This window comes from Atractosteus spatula, chromosome 11, assembly GCF_055471065.1.
Source record: "Atractosteus spatula isolate fAtrSpa1 chromosome 11, fAtrSpa1.hap1, whole genome shotgun sequence".
Classification (NCBI taxonomy): Eukaryota; Metazoa; Chordata; class Actinopteri; order Semionotiformes; family Lepisosteidae; genus Atractosteus; species Atractosteus spatula.
This window is the reverse complement of record NC_142716.1, coordinates 25,622,266-25,637,485: the sequence shown is the minus strand read 5'-3', so window position 1 is coordinate 25,637,485 and position 15,220 is coordinate 25,622,266. Positions and strand designations below refer to the sequence as shown.

The 15,220-nt window shown below is 38.0% G+C and overlaps 1 protein-coding gene across 1 annotated transcript; it reads left to right on the top strand.

Moving 5' to 3' along the window:
• The first annotated feature begins 500 nt into the window (after nucleotides 1-500).
• uox (urate oxidase) lies at nucleotides 501-11,918 on the top strand. Its single transcript, XM_088927984.1, has 8 exons — nucleotides 501-581; nucleotides 4,456-4,668; nucleotides 5,758-5,874; nucleotides 6,335-6,413; nucleotides 7,382-7,568; nucleotides 8,007-8,130; nucleotides 8,950-9,033; nucleotides 11,582-11,918. The coding sequence occupies exons 1-8, from the start codon at nucleotides 546-548 to the stop codon at nucleotides 11,654-11,656; spliced, it is 915 nt and encodes a 304-aa protein (XP_088784110.1). The 5' UTR covers nucleotides 501-545; the 3' UTR covers nucleotides 11,657-11,918.
• Nucleotides 11,919-15,220: the final 3,302 nt, after the last annotated feature.

Here is a 15,220-nt window from a genome sequence, read left to right as displayed (position 1 = left end):
TCTGTTGATTGTCCCTGTACGTATGTATGTCTTGGCCATGGACTGTCATCCTGTCCAGGGCTTTTGTTGAGCTGTTGAGCATTAGTTTCCAGGCCTTCTTATAATGGATGTTTGGATGAATGGAAGTATCAGATTTTATCACAGCCCTCAAACCTGGATATTCTGACAAATAAGCCACCAAGTACCTTTCCCACAAAGCAGCCCTAGCATGTATTCCAAACGTAATCCTTTGACGTCATAATATATTACACTTCACTTCGAAGATCACTGAGGACTAAGGCTGTCACCCGTATAACAATACATTGAAAAGTAAAAGCCAGTAATGGCTGATGTTAAACTAAAGAACATATAGAATGGTGTGGAATGGCAGTTATGTAAGGAAACCTGTTTCTCTAGCATACATATGTAAAAACACCCAGAAGCACAAAAAAATTAAATCTGCACCTCCCATCCAGCTTAAAACCTAACTCAAGGCCATGTCACAGTTTCAGTCAAGACGGGACACGAGAGAGTCATTCTGAACTGGAGCAGATCTAGGACACACAATGGCACACAACCTCTCAAGTACTGAATACAATAAGGTAGTATTAAGGAAATTATTTTTATTTTTTATCCTTATTACTGAATGTAGACATTTATTTCCATGTTTTCACATTGTTTGTTACAAAAGCAGTATTGGCCAAACAATCTTAAAAAGTAAACGTAAAAGTAAAATGTAATGTCACTATGTAGGGTCTACATAATTAATAATGAAGACTACAGTTTATATTTTCTAAGCTATCATTATTCTAATCATTATTATCTCAGTTATCTCCACTGTGTAGCTACAAATTTATTTTGTAGACAAAGAAATAAAATACTTACATACTTTATCATGATCAGCTTAAAAATCATTTTGTGTGGTGAGACACAAAAAATTCATATCCTGCTCAGAAAGCATTCACAATTATTTTCGTATTTCAAAATTTTTAAACTGCTGTGACTTGTTGTTGCGTATCAAAGGGATAGTTTCCAAAACTAAAGGAATTAACTTTTAAGTCCAAACTTTCTGAAGAAGGATTTATACAGGACCACGACCAGCAGTGAGATATTTAAAAATCAAATGATTTTTTAATCAATCAATACCTAATCTTTTCATAGTAAGTGCAATCACAAAGTATTTTAAACAACTCACAATATAGGACATCTGGTTAACAGTGCACAGTAAATTAAATAATTATGTACTAATCAATGGCAAAAAGAAAAACACATATAAAGGTAGCAAAAACAAAATCAACTTTCACATTTAAAGATATTGAAGAAAGATCTCAGTATATTTCTGAATTCTTTGATTTCCATTTCACAAGCCACAAACCTGTGTTCCCTAAAACTGTTTGGGAAAGCTAAGAAACATTAAACTCTATACAACGAATGTGTTTCTATAATACTATATATTGCAGCATATGTGTAAAAAGTACCTTTTATCTTTCACACCATGATCCAGGTATCATATGTATTCCAAGAACACTCACTTCTAACTGGAAAAAGTATTCTCAGGGAAACAAATGTTATTAACTTACTTATTCCCTTTTTTATCCCAGATGGAATATTTGGTTTGCAAGCAGGTAAAAGAACAATACACAATACAAGTAATAGGTTTATTCCATGCTGAAAAAAAAGAAGAAAGAAAACACCCACCTGAACTAAAAAAAAACCCACCTGAACTAATACACAATACATTTAACATGATATGAACCGATTAACAAAAAGAAACATACAGTATATGCACAAGATGACAAAAACAACTTAACAGCTTAAGTAATCTTCACAATCTCAAAATAAAATTAAATTAAAATATTGGGTCAGTGAGTGAAATAGCTACATAAGATACCTTATGAAAAAAAATGTAATTTAAATAATTCAAAATTTCCACAGTGCAAAGTTAGCTCTCAATGTAAATTACAGGGCCTGATGATAAAATGTGAAAATAAACCGTCACACAAAATGTAGCTGCCCCAAAGCAGGCACTTTGAGGTTAACCATGAAGGTTCCTGTTTTAAATTAACTGTACGAGATCTTGCCAAAATTATAAAATCACATTTTATTAAATAAATGCAGTTAAAATGAATTTGAAAATTAAATTCAAAGAGCTTGGCTTCAGAAGAACAAACAAGCTCTCAGGGCTACAATATATAGCACCAGCTGTAAAATTGGAATAAACGTGTCTTTTCACCTTCCCCCTTCTCTCAACGACAGACTTGTATTCTTCTAGTTCTCTCTGTTCATTTGTGGGTTTCGTTTCACTCCTCTCCTCACCTCTCTCGACCTTGCACCACTTGATTGGCCACTCTGCCTCTCCCCTGCTCCTCTCTCCTGGCTTTTGCTTTCCCATGCTAAATCATTTTTGCTGCCTGCCCCATCTTTCTTACACGTGAAGAAGGCTCCACAGCTGAAACATTGTGTTTTCTTTCTTCTCTTTTCAACAAGGAATAAACCTTTACTTGTTCCTTTACTCTAATTAAGTATCCCTGGGGAACTGGTTTGAAAACTCTTGTCCATGAAGGAATGTGTCGCCTAGCGATTCACTACTGCAACTCACAGTATACAGTATATTTTACCATATGGGGGGTATATTACAGTAAACCAAAAAACATATACTGTACCTTTTATACTGACACTTCGATCGAGGTCTTCAATGCTGAGGTGCTTTATTCAGGTATTGGCCATTTATCCCTGACTAAGTTAATGCGGTTTTTAGCCATTTCCAAAATAGTAAAAAAACTGCACTGCATATCTTTAATGAAAACATCAGAGAAGTCTTATGCTCCATTTGATTCAGCATGCTACTGCACATGCTTACAGCACAACTGTAATATTATTCATTTTACCATTATTCCACCTTGGAGAAATATTGGTAAAAGCAGCAATTTACTGCACTTCATTTTGTCTCCTGCACTGTAGTCACAAACTAGCCCAGTTGGCACCCTTTGTTTGAACACATGGAAGCAGCAGCTCATTTAGGATAATTTAAACATATAACATAACATGCTATATTATCTTTGCTGATTGCCCTATCTTTCTTACACCCGAAGAAGGCTCCACAGCTGAAACGTTGCGTTTTCTTTCTTCCCATTTCAGCATGGAATAAACCTATTACTTGTTCCTTTGCAGCCTACACATGCTGACGCAGCTACCCACCTGAACACTTTTTTATGTTTGTTAATTTTTATAGAACCAGAATGAAAGCAAGAAAATGAAATTACCTCAGTACACGTTTAATATGATCCTTAAACTGAGCTGATTTTTAGCCTTACTCTCCCTTTCAGTGTAAGCTGAACTTTGGAGTAATGATCAGGTCAGGTCGAAGTACTTTGTCAGACTAACAGGAATGACTGACTTTTCTATTCAATAAGCATAGTGGCTTAGACAACGCCTAATGCTGTAAAGTCACCTCAAGACATAAGTAAGGCTACATGAGAGGAAGACATTCAGCACTCGTTTTGTTGCTAGCAGCAAATGAATTCCAAAACCTCATCCAGACATTTTTGGAAGGAACCTGGCATGTCAGTTTTAATAACTTGGCTCAGCAAGTTCACAAACGTGGTCTGTTTTTATTCACAAAAGAAGGAAGTCAGCTTCTGTTTTCAAAAACACATCCATAAAGCCTGCTTAAGATGCTGCTAGTATATTTGAGAAAGCGGTCCAAATATGCTTTCAGCGGATAGCACCTGCGTTCCTTTCAGTAGCTTGCTTCCTTTTAAGACCAGTATGCCTAATAAAGCTCATAGCTTCGTTTCAAGTAGTCCCAGAAATAGCGTGTTTTTTTCATAGCTCTCAATATTGCATTCTTAATATGCTGTAAAGCTGGTGAGTCATATTCCTCTCATTGCTTTATGGTATGGATTTTAAAACTTTCATTCATTTAGCAGGCAAAAATACCTCACAGAGACATCGAACAAATTGCAAGCTTGGTTCATAAAAATGAACGTGTATCGAACAAACAACAGTGGTGCAGGGGTGAAGGGGGTTCAGTGCTTTTTGCAGCAGAGTAAATTTGTTCCCTGTTTCTCAGATTAGATTATGACAGTGTGCGAATCAAATCAGCATGAAAAACAGATGTTTTTCTGCATTGGGACAAATTTATCAAGAGCTATCGATAGAGCAAAAAAAGTTGTGGAAACTGTTCTGATATTTCAGTGGGACACAGAATTCACAAACAGAGGTCCTAACAACTGCAAAGTTACAAAATCCCATTATCCAAGACCTCCTGGTCCCAGGAGCCACTAGTTCCAATTTTATTGCTCATGAAATAAATAATAATAGTCACACGGTGTAGAATGAGACTGTTCCTGTGATGTCAACACCTCAGGTCTCTCAAGTGTATAAACGACTCTCTGCTGCAAGGTCTAGTCTGATCACATTCACTATGATCCTGAGGAGACTGGATCGCTGTCTGAAGCTAGAAACCTGTTGCAGGATGTGGAGTTTGTGCGCACTGGCTATGGGAAGAATACAGTGAAGGTGATGCATGTCAGACGAGGAGGGAGGCAACACTACATTACAGAGATCAAGGCAGACGTGGAGCTGACTTTAAGGACACGCAAGGACTACCTGGCTGGGGACAACTCTGACATCATTCCCACTGACACCATGAAGAACACTGTCCACGCACTGGCAAAACTGAAAGGGGTAAGTTTCACAGAATGGCCTTCACCAATAAGGGAAAGTGGGACCACGTTTCTTGTTATATTTTCGGTGGACACACAATGGTGCAAGAAGAAAGTGGATTGAAAGAGCCAATAGATGGGTGGCATGGTGGCACAGTGGTTAGTGTTAGTGGGATCAATTCCATGCTATCTGCATGGAGTTTGTATGTTCTCCCTGTGTTCATGTGGGTTTCCTCCCACAGTCTAGAGACAAACTGTTTGGTTAATTGACTTCTGGGGAAACTGGCCCTGTTGTGAATGTGTGCATGTTTGTACCTGTGTGTGCCCTGTGATGAACTAGTATCCCATCCAGGGTGTATCGTACCTTGTGCCCGTTGCATGCTGGGAGGGGCTCCGGCTCCCCTGCGACCCAGTATTGCCTCAAGTGGTTAGAAAACAGATGGATGTTTACACTACACACCTGTAAGAGCTACACTAGAAGCCTGAGGCACAGTGCGCAGCTTGGTGGTGTGCATCAGGGTAACCCTCGTTCGCCATGTGCAGGGACAAGGGCTGCGTCAGTGAGCCAAGTCAATCATCATTTGGTGATTTCAAATTTTTAAAAAAAGCATTGTTTGGTGAGAGGTTCCAGCAAGGACAAAGGGTAAGGCAAGAGAAAGAGGTATCATCACAAATTAAGTCAGGGCCTTAGTTTATTCAGTCAAAAATAATGACCTGAAAAGCACATTCACCTAGAAATAACATGAGTTGGCATTTCCTAAATCTTCCGAAGAATGCAATGATTTCAAAGAATGATAAAATCATCATTGTCAATAGAAAATTAGTATACTCAGCCTGCTCCTATGCTCTCTTCAGAACCCACAATGAAGGGATACAGTATATGGAAGTTACATTCTCAACATTTTAAAAAGCGAAGCAGTGAACACACCCCAGCAAAACAGAATGTTATGAGGGATAATGAAACAAGAAAGCCGAAAACTAGTAAGGAGATGTGTGATTAAAGATGATCAGTGCATCAGAAGACACGCAAAACCTCTGATGTTCCTTGTTCCATATTAAATAGGTCCCTTTCCTTTCAGGCTCAGTGCATTTCTGTGTTCTATTTTGGCAGATCCGGACCATTGAAATATTTGCCATGGATATATGTGACCACTTCTTAGCAAACTTCAAGCATGTTACACGAGCCAAGGTTTACATTGAGGAGGCTCCATGGAAACGCCTGGAGAGGGTAAGGATGTGAGTGATGTCTGCTAGCTGGAGCCCTGAATGTTGTTTTCACTTGTGTTAAAATGTTTTCTCTAATAGGGCTTTAAATCAGTACACAGGAAATAAAGAGGAGAAAGAATTCTCTTTGGTCAAAAAAGAGATCATACCTCTGCCAAATCAGGTCTCCCTTGCGCAGTCACTGACAGAAAATTATCCTGTCTCACCTTCTTCCAACAATATGATAAACAAGGGCTGGTTGCTAGGTTCTTTCAGCACAAACTCATTTTTTTTATTAATCACACCTCTCCTGTTTTTACATAACGCAGCCTGCAGCATTCTGCATGGCGGTAATTTTTAATTTACATTCGATGTACTGTTCTTCCTCAAAGGCACCTAATAAAGATATTTACATGCTGGTTTAAGAGTCTGTTTTGATGTAACAGCATAAAAGAGATGTAACCAAAGCACTGTTTACTCCACAGAACGGCACTGAGCATGTCCATGCCTTCATTTACAACCAGGAATCCATTCGCTTCTGTGAAGTTGAACAGAAACAAAATGGTGAGCTTCTGTTAGCAAGTTACTGTTTCTGCAAATATCTTTGGTCCTAAAAACTACAAAATTACCACAACACGTTTATTACATTTGTGACTGCTGAATGAAATCGATTTTTCTAGAAAGTTTGAGAAATTGGTACTGTAGCTTGCATGTTACTCATCAGTACTTGTTATTATATACGCAGGCATGCTTAGCATCTTTTAAGGTTTTTAACAAAAATGCATTGCAGTAATTATTTTATATGTAGTGTATAATTAAAATTGTAAAACATTTTTTGTTTGATGCCAAGAAGGTTCGATTTAATTTAAATATCACTTTCATTTTAAAGAATGACATAAGCTGGTTTAAATTATTTCAAGGCAAGGTACCTGTAGTGTTACTAGAAGTTCTGGTGGGTAGCTGCGTCAGCATGCGTAGGCTGCAAAGGAACAAGTAAAGGTTAATTCCATGCTGAAAAGAAAAGAAAGAAAACACAGCGTTTCGGCCGTGGAGCCTTCTTCAGAAGCTACCTGCTCACACCCGAAGAAGGCTCCATGGCCAAAACGTTGTGTTTTCTTTCCTTTCTTTTCAGCATGGAATAAACCTATTACTTGTTCCTTTGTAGTGTTACTAGTTAGGGTAGGCAAATACTTTATAAAGGAGAAATAAGACTGCATTCTTCACCAGGATGACTACCTTTGCCAAGATGAATAAGCATCCCTGAATATGTCATATAACCATACTGGATTTCATAAGGAGCAGCCTTCTATATTCATGTACTTCATCACCAGGCTCTAATGGACATTATTCTTTTTTGATTATACTTCTTAATTAGGTAACTAAACCGTTTACTTATTTGGATTAATCAATGTCTCTTCCCAGACAGATAATAGCAGATAATGATTTAGACAGGCCTGTAAAGCTACCCTTTGGGTCCTGAGGCCTAGTGTGCCTTACACTTCAGTAATCCTGTGCTGCTCTTTGTTCTACAGAGAGCCCAGTGGTCCATGCAGGTCTGAAAGACATGAAAATCCTGAAGACCACCAAGTCGGGCTTTGCAGGTTTTTTGAAGGACAGGTTCACAACACTGCCTGAAACCCAGGACAGGTTCTTCTGCACGGCTGTCTATGCAAAGTGGCGCTACAACAAGTTCAGGAACTTCTCCTTCGACACAGCATGGTGATTTGCATTGATAAAAATGTCCTATACATATGGTGTCGTTGCACCCATGAAATTCAAACGGCAATTTTGAGAACAACATTTCGAGATTCAGAGATAATGTAGATCAACCTTATGATTTACTCTATACCATAAACAAAAAACACAAGACAAATACGACACCTTCACCAAGGCTACACAAATATGAAGAGATAATGTATGTCATTCATTAAAAAGGGGCCAGGGCTGGAGTCTTGTGAGAAGTAGATTTTACAGCACAACTGGTTTAATTTAGTATCAATTCGATATGTGAGTGCATGTCCTCTCGTTGTTTGTGTTAATGTGGTAAACAAAGAAGTCTTTTATGCGCTGGCATGTATTTAAAATAAATCAGGTGTAAGTTTTAAAAAAGAACTTATATTCAGTGAATAAATGTAATCATTTAGTTTGTTTTTTCAGGAAAACTGTGAAGGAGACCATTATTGAAAGGTTTGCAGGCCCCTATGACAAGGGCGAATTCTCACCTTCAGTTCAGAAGACTCTCTATGAAGCCCAGGTTCTCATCCTGCAGAGAGTACCAGAGGTCAGTTGCATACTGAAAGATCACATTGAAACATTACGTCTATGTTCTGGTCAGACCATTCATAAGAAAGGAAAGGTTATAAACAAGAGGATCACTTGAAGGCACACCTGGTACAAGCAGATGCTAGTTTTGAACATTTTTTCAGTCATTTTTATCAATGAGATTCATGGGAATCACACACTGACCTTGAAAGGGTTTTCCTGGTGATGAATGGACAGCAATTGTCCACTGTGGACAGTGAATCATGGATAGTGATATATCAATAGCTCACCCTACCCTCCCATCACAAATTTCAAACATGTTGATGAAGGAAAACGTTCTGTCAGACACTTCTTCATGTGTGCCCAATTAAAAGAAATGAAACCTAACAATTGGTAGGTGGGCCAAGTCTTTGATCGAATCTTGGATGAGAACAAATTGGCAAGACATTAAAAAATGCCAAGCTCATATACTTCTACGCACAAAATATAAATTAAATTGAAAATTTAAACAATAAATGTCAACCCACTTGAAATGTATGAGATTGCACTTTTTCAAATATGTAAAAGCCTCTAATCCTCTTATCCTGTAATATGTGAATTTAACTGCATAACATATAACACATATACATATACTGTATGTGACAGCATGGCAGACTTTGGTGCCAGATGAAGTTTTAGTTTGTAACAGTGTGTCCACTATCTCTAGAAACTGAATTGGTTGAAAACTGTAAATGATTATGATGACATGAGGCAAACTGTTAAAATATAGCAAGTTCCTTTTAGCCCTCTTACTAATTTTAGATATCTTTGAAAAAACAGTAATTTTTCGCTTTTCCAGGTTGAGGAGATTGAGATTGTTATGCCAAACCAACATTATTTCACCATAGACATGACAAAAATGGGACTTGAAAACAAAGATGAAGTGAGTATTGTTTTTCATTAACCAAGTGAAGGAAAAAATGACCCACCATACTCAAGGAGCATTGTTAACTGAATTTGTAGTTTCCAGCAATCTTGTGTCACCCACATATTACCAGAAGGGACTTTGTGAATGAAATCAGTGGTATTACCTAGAACACAAACTGCACTGGTGGCCATACTAAGACAAGTCATTTTCATTTGCTGTCCATTAAAGCATTGTAATAAGTAAACGATAAGGAAACTTGCTAGAAGTTTTCTTCTCAAATTTTAAAATGTGTTGAGCTCCTGACTATTATGAAGTATCAGACTTATATGAATTAACATAACCAATCTTGAATTCCAATGAAAACAAAATGACTTAAAAAGATGTGATGTTCCAGTATTGTGCCTCAGGCATTCATTGTTCATTATACCACTCTGGTCTTTATTTTTAGCAAAACAGTATGATGAGCAATCTTTTAACTGGCACAGGGGGTGACACAGAGCAACAGTGACTAATCATATCACTGGCAGGAATGGTGAAGCAAACAGACATCTCTGTTAATCAAAACACTCCCAAGACCTCGACTACCACAGGATAACCTTTCTATTAATGATTACCTATGTCTTAATACCAAAATAAAAAAATTGTGTTAAGTTCTTAAAGCAAAGCAGACATGAAGGATGGACTGAAACATCATTTTAACAAATTCAGCCTTGATATAAAAAATCTTACCAGTTTTCGAAACTTGCAAAGAAAAACAATTCAACTGATTATGAACCAATGTCTGACTAGATCTAATGTAATTCACTTCAATTTCAGAGACGAATAAGGTACTGCCCAGGTCCCCTGTGGATGCAACACTAATGATGACAGTCTCTGACTGACTTTTTATGTTCTATCCACAAGGTGGAGCTGATGTACAGGCATTTTAATACAAGGGAGTGCAAAGAGCAAAAAACATGACTTGTGACATTCATTCAGGGGCCCTTTCAAAGCAAACGGCAGGTTCACTAAGGAATAAAGCAGAGTTTAGTCGGAGAAACGCATGAAGGACTGTAGCCTTGAGCCCCGATTCATCTGTAAATGGGTATTGCCAAAGTCATTAACAAGATTTTGTTCTAAATTAACTCACCTAGGTAAATAAGGGGTTATTATTATCATGAAAGAAGGTCATTTGACCCCTATAGCTTGTTGGTTGTGAACAGCTAATTGATCTGATGAAAGAAACCAGGGAATCAGTTTTAACATGCCTCATGTTCCAGACTCTCCCAACCCTTTGTGTAATATACAGTAAGGGCCCTCATTACTCAGTTGTAAATGCACTTTGCCATAGTTAACACTTGTTTCCTCTTCTGCATGTTTCACTTTTGATTCTGACATATTTGTAAATACTTCTGAGAATTTCAAATCAGGCCTGGACGTAAGTCTTCCGTCTTTGAGGCAAAAAAGATTATCTTCCATGTAACAGGAATAAAGCCACTTGGTTTGTATTTATTTGGTTCAGTTTTTTTCACCGTTTTAAAGGAAAACAGCAATTGTACAGACAATGAGTAGTACCCCTATCTTCTTCAAGAGCTCTGCTGGAAAGGTTTTAAGTCTAATTTTTCCTGAAGCACAACTGGTAGAAGACCATCAGGCCCTGGAGACATTAGTATTTCTTTTACCTTTAACACTTTTGCTTCTTCTATGCTGATGCTATTTAATTTAGAACATTGTCTTTTCTGAGGTACAGAGGTGTCGGTTTTTTCCTTGGTAAACAACTGAGTGAAATATTCATTAAGTACAGTACATTAGCCATTTCCTTTTCAATTCACATTTCCCATTATCTCAGACACCTTACTTGATGTTTGACTGTTTGTATTGTAAAAATTAAGCTTGTTTACTTAAGCCTGCATTTCAATATGACCTTTTCTCTCTCTTGACCTAATAATCTTTATCAGTTAAGGTAAAAAAAAAGTTCTGTCTTAACTGAACAAGATTTGCACAATAAGAAAACTAAAAGAGGGATGCAGAAATAGCCATATAATCCACAGCAACAGTGCAATCACCCCGTTTCATTTGTGATTCAATTTATAATGGAGAGTGTCAGTCTTAAGTAGACTTTGTTTATTGAACAATCTAAAACAGCACACAACCAAAACAAATAAAAAGAAATCTAATAAAATGACATTCCGCACATTTTCATACCTGCTCCTTTGTTTCCAGAATGAAAAGGAGTGCTTTTCTAAAGCTTATCTGCACAGTTCTTCTAAGTGATACATTTCTATATGGGGCTCTCTGAACAGAGGATAAGTTGACCGGTGGTTGAGGTTTTGGCACTTGTTAAAGTACCACTAAGTTTACAGCTCAAGCCCTGGCTCCTCTGCTGACTCACTGTGCAAAACACTAAGTCACTAAACCACCTTGTTCTTAGGTGGTCAGTTACTTAGTTTGTGCTCATAATTCCAATTTCCCAGTGGTGGACAGCTAACGCGGTTGCTGGAGCTTTACAAACAAGAAGGTGCTTTGTTTTAACCACACAAACAGCATGAGCTGTCAACATTAACTGTGTTTACTGTCTCTTCAGGTACTGCTGCCACTTGACAACCCATCAGGGAATATTACGGGCACAGTGCGGAGAAAACAGTGGTCTCGACTTTGAAGAGCAAAAGAGGAGACTTTATACAGCGGGGGGAAAAGGAGGCACCTACAAACCTTTTTGGACACTTACCACATGACGGCATCTTAACCAGAAAAGGCATGTTTGGTTTTAATTCATCCCACGTGAAAAACATAACAATAGCAACAGGCTTGTTTACGGCTTGGAATAAAATGTTTATTGTTGGTTAACGCACTGTGTGCTTTACCGGTTACAGCTGATTAACTGTGCTGCCAATAAAGCTGAATTAATTACGTTTTGTGGACACGGTTCACTGTGCTAATTTATTACAGGATTATCATAGCAGCCACATAGAGCCTTCACCTGCCCCAAACCAAAATTTGGGGGCCATCAGGTGAAAAGGGTTGTCTTTGGTTCCCTGGACCAGTATATTTTTAAAAAGTCTACAAATCTAGGCTCTAATTTTTTTTTTTCAGAAAAATGTGCAGAATTGATCGTGCCACCAATGACAAAGGACATCGCTTTTTACATAGTTTTTAAGCCATGTAACAAATGCAAAGTCAACCACACAATACAAACAAGAACAACTTTTCACTGTTACAATATACAAACTTAAGAAACACAATGGTATTTGGATTTATTTACAAAGAAAAAAAAATCTCAATCGGTTTTGAAAATAAGTTTAGAATAGTTTAACAAACTAGTTTTTATTCCTTGTACAGGTTAAATTTTAAAAAACGAAACATGAATAACAAGTCTTGATTACCAGACCAATACAAATAAATAAGTCAAGAAATTGCTGAAAAGAACGTCTCAGTTTAAGTGCTGAAGAGAAGCAGCCAAGGGCCTTTGTACTGGCTCTTTGTCACAGAGAGTTCATACATTTTAGTATCAAGCTTTTAAAATTATGCTAGTATCACACTATTTTTCACACAATATAAAGGTCTTACTTTTAGAAGTCAAATTCAGTGCAAAACAGAACATACTGAATATTTCACTAATAGTACAAACGGTTAGATTAGCTGGCTTCAGCTCACTGCAGTGTTGGTAACTTTTTACTTGACTAGAATTTCTGTGGAGCCACCTGAACAATGTCAAGTTGCATATGCAGTACTAGATTTTTCATTTTATACCCACCGTAGTTGGCATTACCAAATGTTCATCAACATGGCTTCCAGCTACATCACACAAGGGGAATGAGGACCTGTGAACATCATCTCCAACGCAACCACCTGTCCAAACCTTTCTGCCGTTCGACACACTGCAACCACCACCGGCTCCTCGTAGGAGATGTGTCTTGTCTGGAAGTGGGGAGCGTCTCTCACTGATGTCAGTGTGAACTCACAGGTGGCCACCCCAGGTGCTAGTTTTTGTTGTGCAGAAACTCTGGCTGTCTCCAGACCCCACCCAATACCAACAGTGTGCTGCCACCTGGGCAATCCCTGTTAAGCTGACTAAAAGACACAGCCAAAACACGATCCAGCAAAGGCTGGGCTTCAGGGCTCAACCGCGGCTACAAGTCAGTGCCTTCACTACATGAGTCAGTTGGTAGCTTGATCACATTGCTTAGCTACAACTTCTGTGGGGAACATTGGGGCCATATCAAAATCCCACATACAAAGCACAGCATCTCAAAGGTTTAGCTCAGAGGATACAGGCCTGTATGCACTACAAAAAAACTTATCCTTTAACAGGGAAAAAATGCCGATTTGTACAAAAAGAAAAAATATAATAGCATTTTCTGAAGCAGTCATGTGGAGAAATCCACAGAAATTTAAGATGAAATCATTGCACACACAGGTTATGCCATAGATACAAACTCCCTTTGAAGAGTTTGGTTTAAAATAGCAGCACAATACAGTATAGGAGTAGGTTCTTGAGTCCAAGCATCCAATATTAATCTTTTGCTGTTTGCACAACAATTGTTAATATACAAATTTGAGTATTTTACAAGTTTTAGTCACCAGAAAAGTGCAAAAAAAATCAATTTACTTCTAATTCTGTTTAAAACTAGCCCAGGACAATATGGTTCTTAAAGAAAGGTTTGCAGATTCACAATGTAATGAAACAATCAAGGTTTGCAATACAACTGAAACAATCTCACATGTTGCATATAGAACAGGTGTCTTTCTCTCTCAGACAGAATGCATCTGCTCATTTAATTTTACTGACCAGATGTAAAACTAAACAACTTTCCTTTCACTCTATGACTAAGAAACCATGTTCAGGAACAGTGAATAGAAAGATCATATCTGTACTTGTCCTATAAGCTTCCAGTGCCTTCAGAAAATGGCAGTGAAAAAGATCGCTGTACCTGCTACCTGGACCATGAAAGGTTCTGTAAATGCTTTTTAAGCAACTGTTTTAGTTTGTTTTCTTTATAGTGACAGTAGTCTGAAGGTTTAATGTCGGGACAGTTAGGTTGCAAAATACATTATGTTGTGCACTGCCAAGCACATGGTAAGGGGTGCATCTGTAGGGTCAAAGTACTGCATTAAGAGGCAGTCCACATTGTACGTAGTTTCCAATATGATTTTTAGAACAGTTTATTTTTATTAGGCTGTTCTGCATGACATCAGTGGTCTATCCTATGGACAGTCGGAGATTAACATATGGACTTTATAGAGGAGAACTGCCATGAAACAAAACAAAAAACTTGTAAAAATGTCACCTGGGGCAACATGTTGCTATGACATCCGAAGATATTTAAATCCAAGTTTCTACACAAGATGTGGGATCAGATATTTTCATCCTTCCAATATTAATCTAATGTTGTCCATGATTAGTTCCGTTGAAGTTGAAAATGACTTAATGCAGGTTTTGACTGGCTAATGCAAAGCCAGCAGACAGTGGAAGTGGGCAAAAGGTAGCCCCACTTTCAATACAGAGGGTACACCTCTGTGGCTGAAGGTTGCTAGTGGCACAATGCTGCACTAGTTTGCAACGCAGCAACGCAGAAAAGCAATGTGGACATTTCTCGTGGGAAAGTACAAGCCAGTGCTGTGCAAAACCGCACTACAGCGTCGGTCCAGACCTTAACACTACAAAAGTCTGAGCGCTGGGATAAGCAAAGCAGTACAAGCTAGAGGGCACCTTGGCTGCTAATTCAGTTTCTGTACTGAACAAAGAAAATAAGCAACTGACTCACACATCTATCAAAACACTTTTTAAAAAAAAAATCCCTCTATCTGTGCTTGAAGAACACAGTTTCAAGATTCTTTAGTCTTTGAAGCCACGCTTAGGCCTAATAATAGAGCAATGCCTGATGTTTGTCAGAATAAGCACCATTTAAATACCTGCAGATTTCAACCAGGGAGAGCTCAGCCTTGTTTTTTTCCTGTGTTCAAAGACAAAGTCCCTACAGCCTGAGGTACATTATAGTCATTCATGTGAGGAGCAATCCTGTAGCTCAGGCAAAATACAGAATACCCCTTTAGGCCATTAAAGCACCACTAGTAATAAAAAGTAGCAGAAATGTTTACAATTTTAGCTAAAAGCCAGAATTCATGCTTTTTAACTCTGAAAGTTTTATAAGCACTACTTTCTTCTCAATGGTTAAAAACCATAACATTTGTAAAAATAAAACTCCAGATATGACAAATTCTT